Here is a 13411-nt window from a genome sequence, read left to right as displayed (position 1 = left end):
TCTACATGTGGGAAAATCAGGGGCTGATTTTTCCCCATTCGTGAATAAAGAATAAAACAAGCATAACTTCTAAACCAGGTAAGGGATTCTAATTGAAAATGTGAAGGCATTATCTGTCTACCCCCCTCTCTCTCTCTCACACACACACGCTTTGTGGGTGATACCTGACTCACCACCTGGAAAGGCTCACAAAATCCCTGCAGACCTTGTTTAAGACAAAAGAAAAGATTTCTGGTCTTACAGTCAATTCTGCTTCCCCCCAGAAGATGAAAGCATGCGTGGTGGCTTCACAGGGCCACAGAAGGGGGGCATGATTCTAATTTATCTATGAATAGTCCTATTAGAAATAAAGCAAAATGTAGCTCTCTAATCTCAAACAAGGAGCAATTTTACATAGAAGCAGTTCTAGGTGACATTAGCATTAAGCAGGAAGGATGAAAGCAAATTACGACTCAAAGACAGAAGAAATGCTACTTCAAAATAAGAGCTTGCAACACATTTCAACTGTACCTGTTCTACAGTTGCTCTGTCCGACTTATCTTTGATGCGATACCTAAGGCAGAACCAAAAAAACAGAAGCGACATTCAAAATTCAGAGAAGCCAAAACCAAAAGTTTCTAAATGTGTATCGTTCCATGAAATTCCTAAGCAGGTAGTTCCTTCAATAACACGCTTCACGACCTCATCATAGTTTCATCACTTTGTGAAACTTCATTTCCCCTTAATAAGCAGTTCCGTTCCCTAGGGCAAAAGGAGCGTATCTGCAGTAAGAAAAAAACAACGCCATCCATGTTTCAGAAGCATTAAATAAGTAGAGCAGTGGGATAAAGTGAACCATGTCGGAAAAAAGAAAACATCAAGTCTGTAACTACTGTCCTTAGACCTTTAATGATTCTATTAGTATAGAATTAAAGTCATATACAAGGCTTTCTCTTCAGAGTCCTTTTCTACAAAAACACAAGTTTTTATCATTTCAGGACAGTTACTGCATTAAAACGCAGGCTCTGATGGCTTCGGCTCACACTAAGTGACTCAATTCACAGACTAACCTAAACTATTAACAAGGATTCAAACAGACACTTGAATGAAATAGGATATGCTGTTTCTCAAAAAGCTGGTATCCCTTGGGCATAACAATAAACTAGAAGAAAACTGGTTTTTAAGTTCAGTTCTAACACTGCCATTTATATGATCTTAGTGTCACTTTCTATAATATATTAATGCCTTAGAGCCATTAGCAATAGGAGGTTAGCCAGATCTTAAACATTTGGCTTTGGGAACAGAGTTGTAAATGAAAACTGTTCTCTGTTGTATCACTATTTAGTTTTAAAACTGCCCTTACATTTTTAAAAATATTCCATGGAAGGGAACAATTCTTAATAAGTTCTAAAAAGGGAACATTTTTATACTCTAACATTCTAGTTCAAACTGTAATGTACAAACACTGTTCCCCTCCTGAGAGCACATTTGTGAATTTCACAAGATTATAGTTTTAGCACAGATTTCTTAAGAAAACTCTTTTAATATTTTCAACCTACAAAGGCATAGGATACCCTCATTTAAACTTAAAAAAATAAAAAAAAAAGAATTGGTTCAGGTACACAAAGGAACATCCTTTGCAAAAGAATTATGACAAAGATGCTACTACTTTGTCTAGAATTAGTTCCTACCAGCCAGGTTTAGTTTTATTTATTTATTTATTTAATATACTTGAAATATTACTTACATATCTGCTTCCTTTTGTCTAAACTTTCCCGTGACTTTGTTTATGACAGAATCAGTAACGTTTAGTTTTTCTAAAAAAAACAAAAAAAACCCACAACATAAACAACATGTAAGACAAAAGTTTCTGACTAGCATACTTTCCGCCTTCTCCATTTTCTAAATATTTTATTATACATAGTATCTATTGTAGTAATGAAAAAAGTGTTTAATGTTTTTAAGGGCAAGCGCTAAGCTGTGCTTCCTTACTATCAAGAGTTGTCACTTTCATCACCACAGCCGTCATTTCTGAGCCATAAGAATCTAGATCCAGAAATCTCTCAAAACTACTTCACCTGCGTACGTTGAATTTCAGACATTTTTAACGTTTTGTACGACTAACATAGATAATATAACTGCCTGTATTCCAAGTTAATTCTAAAAATGTCAGTTTCATTTCAAATTACGGGCCTATGATAGGCAAGATGAGATATGAGAGATGCTGTACCAGGTCTGTAATAGTCAGCGTCTACGAGAGAAAGATGACCCTGCATTTCCCAAGTGGCTTCAAATCCACATTCTGATTCCTTACTTTCAATAGCTCACTAAATGATTAACGCCACACAAAAAGTTTCGAGTAAAAAACACGTAATTATACCTAGTGTTTTCAACATCCTACTACGAGATAATCTTACTACAAAATCTAATACAAAACAGAAAATAACTTGAATGGGTATCTGTAACTTCGTATTTCTACAATAGGAGAGAAAACACAACTAAAAATGTATAAGTTAAAGTCTTTCCTTGAAGCCATGTTTTTAAATGACTAAGTTTTTAATTTTCTCTAAGCATTGGTATTTAGTCAGTAACACAGAATATATCCATTGCCTAATCTAATAAAATTTTATAACATTTTGTGGTTTTTGAAGAATTTTCTCATAGCCCAGTGAGGAAATGTATCTTAAAAACTCACCTAGATTAATTTTATTCTCAAATTTCCGTAAGACCTTGTCTGATGGAGTAGACATTTTGGCTGAATTGTAACTGGGAGTCTGTCGATTTGCCTGGAAGAAATGAGTTCCAGAGACTAAAGCTCTAATTATAAGTACAAGCCTAAGGTTCATAACGTTTTCTCTCTTAGTATTAATTAGTTAATTAATTTATGGCTGCGTTGGGTCTTTGTTGCTGCATGGCGGCTTTCTCTAGTTGCGGTGAGCAGGGCTACTCTTCGTTGCAGTGCGTGGACTCATTGTGGTGGCTTCTCTTGTTGCGGAGCACAGGCTCTAGGCACGCAGGCTTCAGTAGTTGTGGCACGTGAGCTCAGTAGTTGTGGGTTCTAGAGCACAGGCTCAGTAGTTGTGGCGCATGGGCATGTGGGATCTTCCCTGACCAGGGATCAAACCCAGATCCCCTGCATTGGCAGATGGATTCTTAACCACTGCACCACCAAGGAAGTCCCATAGTTAACTATTAAAGTATCAATACTTAGGGGAGTACCATAAGGGAAGGGAAGGATCAATCAAATTTGCCCAAGAAGTTTTTTAAAAAGGCACTTGAGGGTTTCCCTGGTGGCACAGTGGTTAAGAATCCACCTGCCAACGCAGGAGAGACAAGGGTTCGAGCCCTGGTCCAGGAAGATCCCACATGCCGCGGAGCAACTCAGCCTGTGCGCCACAACTACTGAGCCTGCGCTCTAGAGCCTACGAGCCACAACCACTGAAGTCCGTGCGCCTAGAGCCCGTGCTCTGCAATGAGAAGCCACAGAAATAAGCCCGCACACCACAACGAAGAGTAGCCCCCGCTCGCCCCAACTAGAGAAAAGACCGCGTGTAGCAACGAAGACCCAATGCAGCCAAAAATAAATAAAGTAAATAAAAAAAATTATTTTTTTAAAAAAGGCATTTGAAATAGGACAAAGTCACTGGCTAAAATAAAGTCTATATAATCTGCAATTTTGCTTTTGTTTCTAACCTCTCTACAACATATTTTTCATTATTATAAATAACAAATTAAAATTAAACGTATTTTTCTAATTTGACTGGTTTCTAGATTTAAAATGTGAGAATGTTCATTTACCCCCAAGTGTATAATAAAGAGCTAAGACCAACGTTAAACTGGTTCCAGGAATTTCATTTTGGGCTTAGTGTCTCAAGAGAGGGAAAGATTAAGTACAAGGCTTAGCACTTAGACTGGTGCAATGCACAAACTGAAGTAATGGGAAAAAAAGGGAAGAGAGGGGAGACAATATCCAGAACCTGTAAATAAGAGAACAGAGATTAAAAGGGCCTGTCATTGGGCTTCCCTGGTGGCGCAGTGGTTGAGAGTCCGCCTGCCGATGCAGGGGATACGGGTTCGTGCCCCGGTCCGGGAAGATCCCACATGCCGCAGAGCGGCTGGGCCCGTGAGCCATGGCCGCTGAACCTGCGCGTCCGGAGCCTGTGCTCCGCAACGGGAGAGGCCACAACAGTGAGAGGCCCGTGTACCACAAAAAAAAAAAAAGGGGCCTGTCACAAGGACTGATTCAATCCTGGTATCTAAGCGTGAACTTGGAGGCTGAGTAGTTTCTTATTTACAGGGAACTTAAAAATTGTTTTCTATTAAATATAACTTAAAATAATACATGTTCACAGTAGAAACCACAGGTAAATTTTTAATTACCTATAAGCCCAGTGCCCAAAGATTAACAGTTAACATTTAAGCATATATATTTTCCCCCTAGCTTTATTAAAAGAAATTCCACTCTATGTTGAAATTGCTCAGTCTCACCAATGAATCAGTGAAGGAGTTGCCAAAGCAATACCGCACGTAAGTGTGAAATTTCTTTGGTTATTCAAGAACGTATGCATTCTAGGCCATGATATAGCTGTTTTAATTTTCAAAGAAATAGTTCTGCTTCCCCCCACTCCCTATCTTCATGCTCCAGGAACCTTTATGTTCCAGGAAGATGCACCGTCTGGACCCTCTGGTTCTGCACACTCCCAACACTTAGTCCTTGCAGTTTGAGGGGCAGGCTCTATGCGGCTTGGCAACCTGCATTCTGCACTTGGTAGAAGATGGCAGATCGGGAACATTTCTCCATGTCATTAAGACAGTTTTCCATGGCAACAGACTTTATGGCTACATAATATCTCGCTGTGTGAACCAGTCCCACTGGAAACGACGAATCAAGGTCGTTTCCAACATTCCTCTGCCAGAAACAACAATCCAGGATCATTCTTGTAACTAAGTCTTGGGACCCTCCTAGAAGAACTGCTGAGTCAAAGCACTTATTCTATTAAGCTTTTATCACGCACCAATTTATCCTCCAAATAACTGTACCCATTTATTTGACCATCAATTACATATTTTGTGTCTCTGTCAGTTCATAAGTGAAAGAATAAAATCTCTACATACTCTCTGCTTTTCTTTAATTACTAATTAAGCTGAACTTTTTCTCTGTTTCCTAACCATTTGTAGTAATCTGCCTTTTTGTGTCTTTTCCCAGGCAGATTTTTAGGTTCATTATCTTATGACAATTTAAATAACTTTTTAAATTTACTGATTATAGAACAAATGTACATCATTATCAGAAATATGGAAAGGATGAAGAATGAAAACCAGTAAAGGCTAGGGCTATGGTGCAATATGACCTGGTGAAAACCTTTCAGTTACTCAATTCTAGAACCACAAAAAGGCCTTTTAAAAAAGAAGACATAGGGCTTCCCTGGTGGCGCAGTGGTTGAGAGTCCGCCTGCCGATGCAGGGGACACGGGTTCGTGCCCCGGTCCGGGAAGATCCCACGTGCCGCGGAGCGGCTGGGCCCGTGAGCCATGGCCGCTGAGCCTGCGCGTCCGGAGCCTGTGCTCCACAACGGGAGAGGCCACAGCAGTGAGAGGCCCGTGTACCGCAAAAAAAAAAAAAAAAAGACATAAGCAAACAATGCAAAGATGTACAGGATGGTTCATCAGATACCTGCAGGTTACTCCCTCCACCTGAGGCTGAGCACCTGACCAGTTTTCCAAATCCATCATCGTAGTCCCAGTCATCATCGTCGTCATAATCCTCCTCTTCCTCCCTTTCCATCTCACCTTCACCCATCTTCTCATCCACGTTATTCTGAAGGTCTTCAAACAGAATATCACCTTCCTCTTTGACAGTCTTCAAGTCAATGTTTTCACTGGAAATAACAATGTTTTGGCATGTTTACACACACTCTAATTGGACTTGCATATGTATTTATTTATGATATAGTAGGCTACACCTATACCAATAAATCTAAAAGGTTCCCTTACAACATCTCCCAATAAACTCAAACGTAACACCAAGTTCTCCTGTTTCTCAGGTTTCTGTTCCAGCTGTTCACTTATTCTCCAGGTCCTACCACGGAAGAAGAACATAAGGTGGTTAAATCCACCCCTGCCTTAATGAAGTTAGAATTTATATTATTATCTTCTCTGCTGAATGAACTAACTCTGATGTGTACACCAGACCTGAACTTCAGGAAAAACCATTCACAGAGCTGCTTTAAGAGGGGGTGGGGGAAACTTTCTGACCAAACTTGGGAATAAGTCGAAAGCCTTATTTCAAGCCTTACCTTGAACTCAATTATCATTCTGCAACAAAAGGAGCCGTATCGAGACTTGTGTTACACAAAGAACTTCAAATCACCCTTGCTCATGAAGGGAAGGACGGTGAAGAGAAGCAGCACAAATGAGAGAAGAAAGCTGGGTATAATTAAAGAGGAGAAGCGGAGACTGTCAAACCCAGAGAACTGGCCCAGAGTAAAGGGAGCACAACTAACAGGGTCTTTTTATGCCACGTGAGAATTCAGACGAGTGTTACTGTATCTTCTTAGTTTTTCAAGAGAAGCCAGATCTCTGGGTTTTTGGGTAAAATCTCCCACTTACCTGGTATATTCAATTTGAACAAACCACTGTGCACACCAAACACAACATGTCTGCAGGTCAGACTCCAGAGGCAGTACTACCAGTTTTGAGCCCTCAGGTGGAGAACGAGTACAGAAACCACATAAAACACATGATGATATGCCCTACCAGATTAAACACAGGCAGACAGTGGTTTAAGTAAATTCAGATGATCGATCCTGACTCATTAACTAGCCATGGCTTAGAGGGCTCCAAATCTCCACGGATATGGGTGGGAAGAGAACAAATAATCAGTAAACCCCTGTTGTTGACTAGGATTTCATAAACACAATCCAGAAGTCGATCCTTCAATTGCCAATAACCTAGAGCGGCATGATAAAGCTATACCTTCATTTGTACCACGGCTTCCCCCCCTCGGCTGGACAATCCCTTGTTGAGGGCGGTTGTCCTGTGCCTCAAGGATGTTCAGCAGCATCTCTGGTCCCTGCCTTCCAGACGCCACCAGCGCACCCTCCCCCCCCGCCCCGCCAGCTATGACAAACAAAAATGTCTCCAGAGTCCCAGGAGTGGGCAAAATCCGCCGGTTTCTATCTTCACAGTGTCTAGTGTACACTCATGACCGTTAACTACTCACCAGCCACACTGGCTGTGTTTCTTCTGCCCACTTAACTTAGTTCCTAAGGTCTTCTGTACGCTCATCTGAAAACGTAGTTCTGGATGCCCTTCTCATTTCTCTGGCTAAATCCTACGTATCCTTCCAGTATTGACCTGCTATCTTTGCTCAGGAAAGTCTGCCCTGTTCTTTACCCACTTCTCCTTTGTACTACTTACCTAAATCTAATACAAATAATTTGTCTAATTATTCGATATGCTTCCCCTGGTAGAGTGCAAGTTCTGTGTCATTCAGGGGAGTATTTACCAAGGTATCCACTAACAAGAGATCTGACAGGGCTTCCCTGGTGGCGCAGTGGTTGAGAATCTGCCTGCTAATGCAGGGGACACGGGTTCGAGCCCTGGTCTGGGAGGCTCCCACATGCCGCGGAGCAACTAGGCCCGTGAGCCACAAGTACTGAGCCTGCGCGTCTGGAGCCTGTGCTCCCCAGCAAGAGAGGCCACGATAGTGAGAGGCCCACGCACCACGATGAAGAGTAGCCCCCACTTGCCACAATTAGAGAAAGCCCTCGCACAGAAACGAAGACCCAACCTTGCAAAAATAAATTAATTAATAACAATAATAAAAAAGAATAAGGTCTTTGAATGCAGAGAATGTGCTTTTAAAAAAAAAGATCTGACGCACAGAAAGTGATCAATCTATATTTACTGAAATTAATAAAATCTATGTGTAGTGAATCCTTACTATAAAGTAAAAACCATTTTCTTGGAATTCCAAGATGAACTCTATGTTTCATTTTGCTTTCAAGTAGGAGTTATCCTTAATTCCTTTTGCCTCTCACTTCACATCTAACCTACCGTTACACCCTGTCCCTTCGCCCTCCAAAACATCCCTAGCTTGATCCCATCATCTTTGAACTCAATTACCTGAGTACTTTTGAACTGTGTCCACCTTTGCCCTCCAAAACCATCTCCTCCAGAGCAGAATGATTCCTTTAAATCATACATCAGGTGATGTCACTGCCCTGCTAAAAGCCCTCCTGTGGCTTTCTATAAGACCTAGAATAATATCTCAAAACCTTACCATCACTTGTAACGCTCTTCATGCTCTGGCCCCTTCTCACTTCTGTATCATTACCAACCAATCTCCTCAACTACATGCACTGTGCTCTAGGCACAATGGCTTCTAGATCTTCCTTTCACAGCCAAAAGGGATCCCACCGTAGGACCTCTGCACCTGCTGTCCCCTGTCCTGAATTGCTGTTCCTGCTGCTCTTCCTGAGTCCGTTAGATCTGGACTATTTATTTATTCATTCACTCATTTTGGCTGCACCGGGTCTCGGTTGCTGCACGAGGGATCTTTGTTGCTGCGCGCAGGATCGTTAGTTGCAGCATGCAGGATCTAGTTCCCTGACCAGGGATCCAACCCAGGTCCCCTGCATTGGGAGCTCGGAGTCTTAACCGCTGGACCACCAAGTAAGTCCCCAGATTTGGACTTAACCCTTCCCTTACAACAAAGCCACTACTTAGGTCTATCAACTGATTTTAATTGTTTGCATAGTAAATACGTCATCTGGGTTTTTTTAAAAAAAATATCTCTATGTACCTAATGGTGTGCCCTCCCTCCCAAGTAGAAGGCAGAACTCAATAGCAGCAGGGCTTTGGTTTGTCTTGTTCATCGCTATCTTTAGAGCCGAAGACAGAAATAGGCACACGATAGGTGCTCCAATATTTTTTGAACGCTAAATGTAGTTAAAGCTCAAACACCTGTTACCCAATCGCTCTCTCCAACTCTGCCTCTCAGCGATGCTAACAATCTGGGAACCCTGGACTCTCCGGACAGACAAGCGGCTTTCATTAACTCTGCCGGCACCTGAACAGAAAGACCTGGCTGGGATGGAGAAAGCAGCAAAAGGCTGTGAAAAGAGCCCCGAGTGATGAATTACCAGTCTCCCTCCAAACCACAAACAAGCGTCAACTCCCCAAAGGGACCGCGGCGGCGGAAGAGCGAGCACCGTGCGCACAGCGTCGGTGTACTCACGGCTGCCTACCTGTCCGAGGAGTCGGCGTCGTCAAACTGCCCCGGAACCACCCGACTCATCAGCAGCCGCCGGTAGTCCATGACGGAAGCGCGCCGAGCCTCAGCGCCACCAGCAGCCGCTCGCCCTGCGCCGGGGCAGGAACGGCACAGGGACGGTTTTATCCGCCGATCCAACGGCCTCTGCGCGTGACGTCCGCCTAGCAAACCGCTCAGAAGCCCCCGCGCCCAAAGCGCGCGCCACGTGCGGGAGATGGAATTCCAAGCCTAGCAACCGAGCCACCCGGACAGGAAGCCCCGCCCCGAACGGAATTCGTCTTCCCACCAGAAGCCCCGCCCCCGCGCCGGGCTGAGCGCCGGAAGTTCGCGTCCCGCAGGACGCGAGAGGGACCCGAGGTGTGTGGGCAGTTCGTGTTCCCGTCGTTCCCCGCCGAGGCTGGGCTGACTGTTCCTTCCGGAGCTTTTCGAGTCTGCTCCCCGCTTTGTGTCCTCCCTTGGAAGGAGTCGTCAGCTAGCCCGGGGCTGCTGGACGTGGGGGTCTCACACCGAGTAACCTCCCAGCTCTGCGCATGGAAACTTCGAGAGGGTCAGAGGGCGCGGGAGCCGGGCGGGCGCCGTTGCGGCCGCGAGGGGAGGGAGCGGCCGGGCCGACGTCACACTGGGACGTTCCAGCGCTGCCGCATCCCCGCTGCGAAGTGTGAAAAGCCGTGCGTGGGCAAGGTTGAAAGCGTTCTTCCCCCTCCTTCGTTACCCAGTACGGAGGGAGGCCGCCCGAAATCCTTACTGTGGAGCCGAGCAACTATGGTCCCTGGAAGTGAGCACACTTGTGCGACCTGAAAAGTTTGTTGCGTTGTTGTGAGGTGAAAATAAGACAGTTGCTTTTCAGAAGTTTAAAATTTGACATACGACTGAAAATTTAAGGCAAAAAAAAAAACATTTGAGAATTTTTGCCAGTACCCCCAGTGACACCTCTTTTAACACCCATTCTAAAACAGCTTAGGAGTGTCTCTGGAATATCTGTCCAAACATTGGAACAAGTTTTTCGTTGTTGTTGTTTTTCAGTCTGGCATAAATCGGGTCAGGACAGAATGAAAGATGAAAAAAGGAAGCCTAACTTAAAAAAAAAAAAAGAAATTGGTAGATTATGCCGTATGAACAAGGTTGTAAGAGTGTTATCATTGGGAGTTCTAGGTTTGCAAACAAAAAATTTTGAAGGAATAAGGCCCTGGCGGTTTTTTTGTATTTGGAAAACAAAAGAAGGATGTTTCAGACCCCCTTCACCACAGCCCAGGCAGTATTTATGTATTTGGAAGACAGAGGAAAAGGCAAGCATAAAGTCTGGCTTCTCACCAATCCTGCCCAGCCGGCTTGGCTCCCTGACTTTTTTTATATTGATCCTTAAGCAAATGATGACAGGTTTGAAAAAGTTAAACCTCGGTGAATTACTTACTAATTTGGTAATTCAATAAAATACCCCAGGGGAGTGGTTAAGTGGCTGCAGATTGAAAAGTTTTAATAGAAATAAATCATTTAAGTGCAGGATTTATTCGATATATTCTCTGAACAACACTGGTTGGTTTGCTGTAGGGGATATTGAAAGACCGTAAATGGGCTCCTCCTGAGGTCTATATAGTATGTGAGTGCAGACACTAACACCCTTGAAAGAATGGTGAAGACTAAAACAGTCAACAAATAGGTGCTGACTTGTGAGATGGAAGTTTAGACTAAAGACGTTGTAGGAATTTAAAAACTGGGTGAATGGGTAGATAGGAAAGTTTTAGGAGGGAGAAGCACTTACCAGGGCAGACTACTGAGATGGTAAGGAGCGTGATCTATTTGCAGGGAAGGAAGCCTGATCTGACTTGAGCAGAGGAGGACTGGAGAGGTAATGTGGGTTCAGGCTACGGAAGACCTAGGAAGTCAAGCAGAAGAATCTGGACTCTGTGTTTGGACCTGTTTTCTACTCCCATCCCCTGACGGACCTGAGGAGGTCATGAGAATATGGACCAGTATGATGCCGTAGGGAGGGAAAGAAAGCATGGGTTATGAAGAACGTTTTTTAAAGGAGAATTGGACAGGACTTGGTAACTGAGTAGCCCATGGGTGATGAGGTAGAAGGATGCCAAAGATGTTTCCTGGTTTTCAAACCCAAGTGCCTGAGAGAATAAGTGTGGCATAGGGAAGGGAGGGAAAACTGATGTTCAGTGTTGGATTTGACTTGATAATGAGGTATTAGAATAGAAAGTATCAGGTAAGTAGAAATACAGTGTTTTGTGGACCCTAATAGGTCTCGATAATATTTTGTAAATATCTTTTGATTAATTGAGAGATCCCTTCACCTTCTGGGTCCCAAACCTTTTAGGGAATCACTGGATGGTAGCCACACATACTGACTTCTTTTTGTCCAAATTAGTATTTATTACCATGCAAAGTTATCATGACTTTGTAACATACTCAGACTAATTTTATATTTTTCCAATGACTTCACAAATGATATTTTAAAATTTAGGGTAGTGAACCTTGTTGCCTTCTTAATATGAGGAGGGAAACGGAAAACAGCTTTTTGTTTGTATATCTTTGTTGCTGTGCGCGGGCTTTCTCTAGTTGTGGCAAGCGGGGGCTACTCTTCGTTGCGGTGCGCACACTTCTCATTGCGGTGGCTTCTCTTGTTGCGGAGCACGGGCTCTAGGCACGGGCTTAGTAGTTGTGGCACATGGGCTCAGTAGTTGTGGCTTGCAGGCTGTAGAGCTCAGGCTCAGTAGTTTTGGCACATGGGCTTAGTTGCTCCGCGGCATGTGGGACCTTCACAGACCAGGGTTCAAACCTGTGTCTCCTGCATTGGCAGGCGGATTCTTAACCACTGCGCCACCAGGGAACCCCCCAAAATTCTTAAATTAGTGTACAAGGAAATGTGTATAAAGATGTTTACTGCAGTGCTGTTTTTAATAGCAAAATTAGAAACAAATATCTAACAGAAAGGGAATAAAGTGTAATCCTTTAGAATGAACTAGATCTACATGTATTTACATGGCTAAGTCTGAAAAGCAAAAATTTAAGTGAAATAGACATTTATATGGATATATATAAAATATGTTATTTATATAAAAATTTAAAACAAAATAATGGTGTATATACCCACAATTTGCCCAGGGTGCTGCAGGATATTTTGAAATTTGAAGAAAACAGTGATACTGGACATCTGTTGGACCCCACAAGCTACTAGCTTAAGATAGTTCACTATTTCAGTATAAAAACCATACTATAATCCTTTCTATACTGCCTTGTTTGCAAAGATGGGTTTTTGGAGGTTGCTGTGATAGAAAGCAAGTACTTCCTGAAAATCAATGTGAAGTCGGAAGTGAGGGTTGGATTCCAGCTTAATTCCAAGGTTTGAGACATTGTGCTGTGCTTAGTCGTGTACCCAACTAGCAGGCAAGTTTGGTTGTTTAAGAATGAAATAAAATATTTTTCTCTTTCAGCTTATGTGTATTTTTAAACAGCTACTAAGTTGTTAGGAAAAATAGTTAAGTTGTTTGAGCTTAACTACTTAATAAATGGAACTGTTAAGTATTTCTTTTGGTCTAGGGGTGCTGTGAAAAAATTACAGACTTTAAGGTGTCACAAAATGAGAAAGTCTGGGAACTTGATATGTGTTATTTAGGGTACTTAAATGAGTAGTAAAATTAGAAAAATGTGGATGGGAAGAATTAATACTTACCAGCTTCAGTATAGTAGTTCTCTCGGGGGAGGGGAAAAGGAGGGAATTTAGGTAGAAGGGAAGGGTCATTTATTAATTTTGTAACACTTCTTTCCATTTTGTCTTTATTTGCTTCTGATTTTTTAAAATGTATTAAATCTGGGTAATTTGTCATATTGAGAAACAGTATAGCATAGCATTTAGAAATAGTATTCTGGAATCCCAGATGCACTGCTTACCAGCTCTGTGACCTTAGGCAAGTGACTTAACATCTCTTATGTTTCAGTTTTCTTATCTGTAAAACAGGGGTAATAACAGTACCTAGCTCATGAGATTGTTGTGAGATTAAATGAGTTTATGTGTGTTTGCTATTATACTATGTGCTGTGTGTTTGTATTGTTTTGAAACATTTTAAAATTACAGTACAATGAAAGAATTTTGAAGATGCCTTGGAATTTGTTGCAATGGTATTTGACAAGAATGATATATAACAAGCTT

General features: G+C 42.5%; 2 protein-coding genes across 11 annotated transcripts in view; one reads left to right on the top strand and one right to left on the bottom strand.

Moving 5' to 3' along the window:
* RIOK1 (RIO kinase 1) overlaps window positions 1-9497 on the bottom strand; it is a 30274-nt gene extending 20777 nt beyond the window's left edge. The window contains exons 1-5 of one of the 6 annotated variants that reach the window (XM_067751936.1): window positions 9230-9497; window positions 5653-5857; window positions 2675-2765; window positions 1727-1796; window positions 511-553 (exon numbers count right to left, since the gene is read on the bottom strand). In XM_067751936.1, coding sequence (XP_067608037.1) covers window positions 511-553; window positions 1727-1796; window positions 2675-2765; window positions 5653-5857; window positions 9230-9300 — 480 coding nt within the window. In that variant the 5' untranslated portion in view covers window positions 9301-9497. Of the gene's footprint in view, window positions 1-510; window positions 554-1726; window positions 1797-2674; window positions 2766-5652; window positions 6238-6274; window positions 9096-9124; window positions 9144-9229 lie in introns of those variants that run through there. The other 5 variants (XM_067751938.1, XM_067751941.1, XM_067751940.1 and 2 more) reach the window with 5 other exon arrangements.
* Window positions 9498-9661: 164 nt separating this feature from the next.
* CAGE1 (cancer antigen 1) overlaps window positions 9662-13411 on the top strand; it is a 50818-nt gene continuing 47068 nt past the window's right edge. For 4 of the 5 annotated variants that reach the window (XM_067751934.1, XM_067751932.1, XM_067751933.1 and 1 more), the window contains exon 1: window positions 9825-10030. In XM_067751934.1, coding sequence (XP_067608035.1) covers window positions 10018-10030 — 13 coding nt within the window. In that variant the 5' untranslated portion in view covers window positions 9825-10017. Of the gene's footprint in view, window positions 9803-9824; window positions 10031-13411 lie in introns of those variants that run through there. The other variant, XM_067751935.1, reaches the window with a different exon arrangement.

Source organism: Pseudorca crassidens, chromosome 10, assembly GCF_039906515.1.
Source record: "Pseudorca crassidens isolate mPseCra1 chromosome 10, mPseCra1.hap1, whole genome shotgun sequence".
Taxonomy (NCBI): Eukaryota; Metazoa; Chordata; class Mammalia; order Artiodactyla; family Delphinidae; genus Pseudorca; species Pseudorca crassidens.
This window is presented reverse-complemented; position numbering and strand designations above follow the sequence as displayed.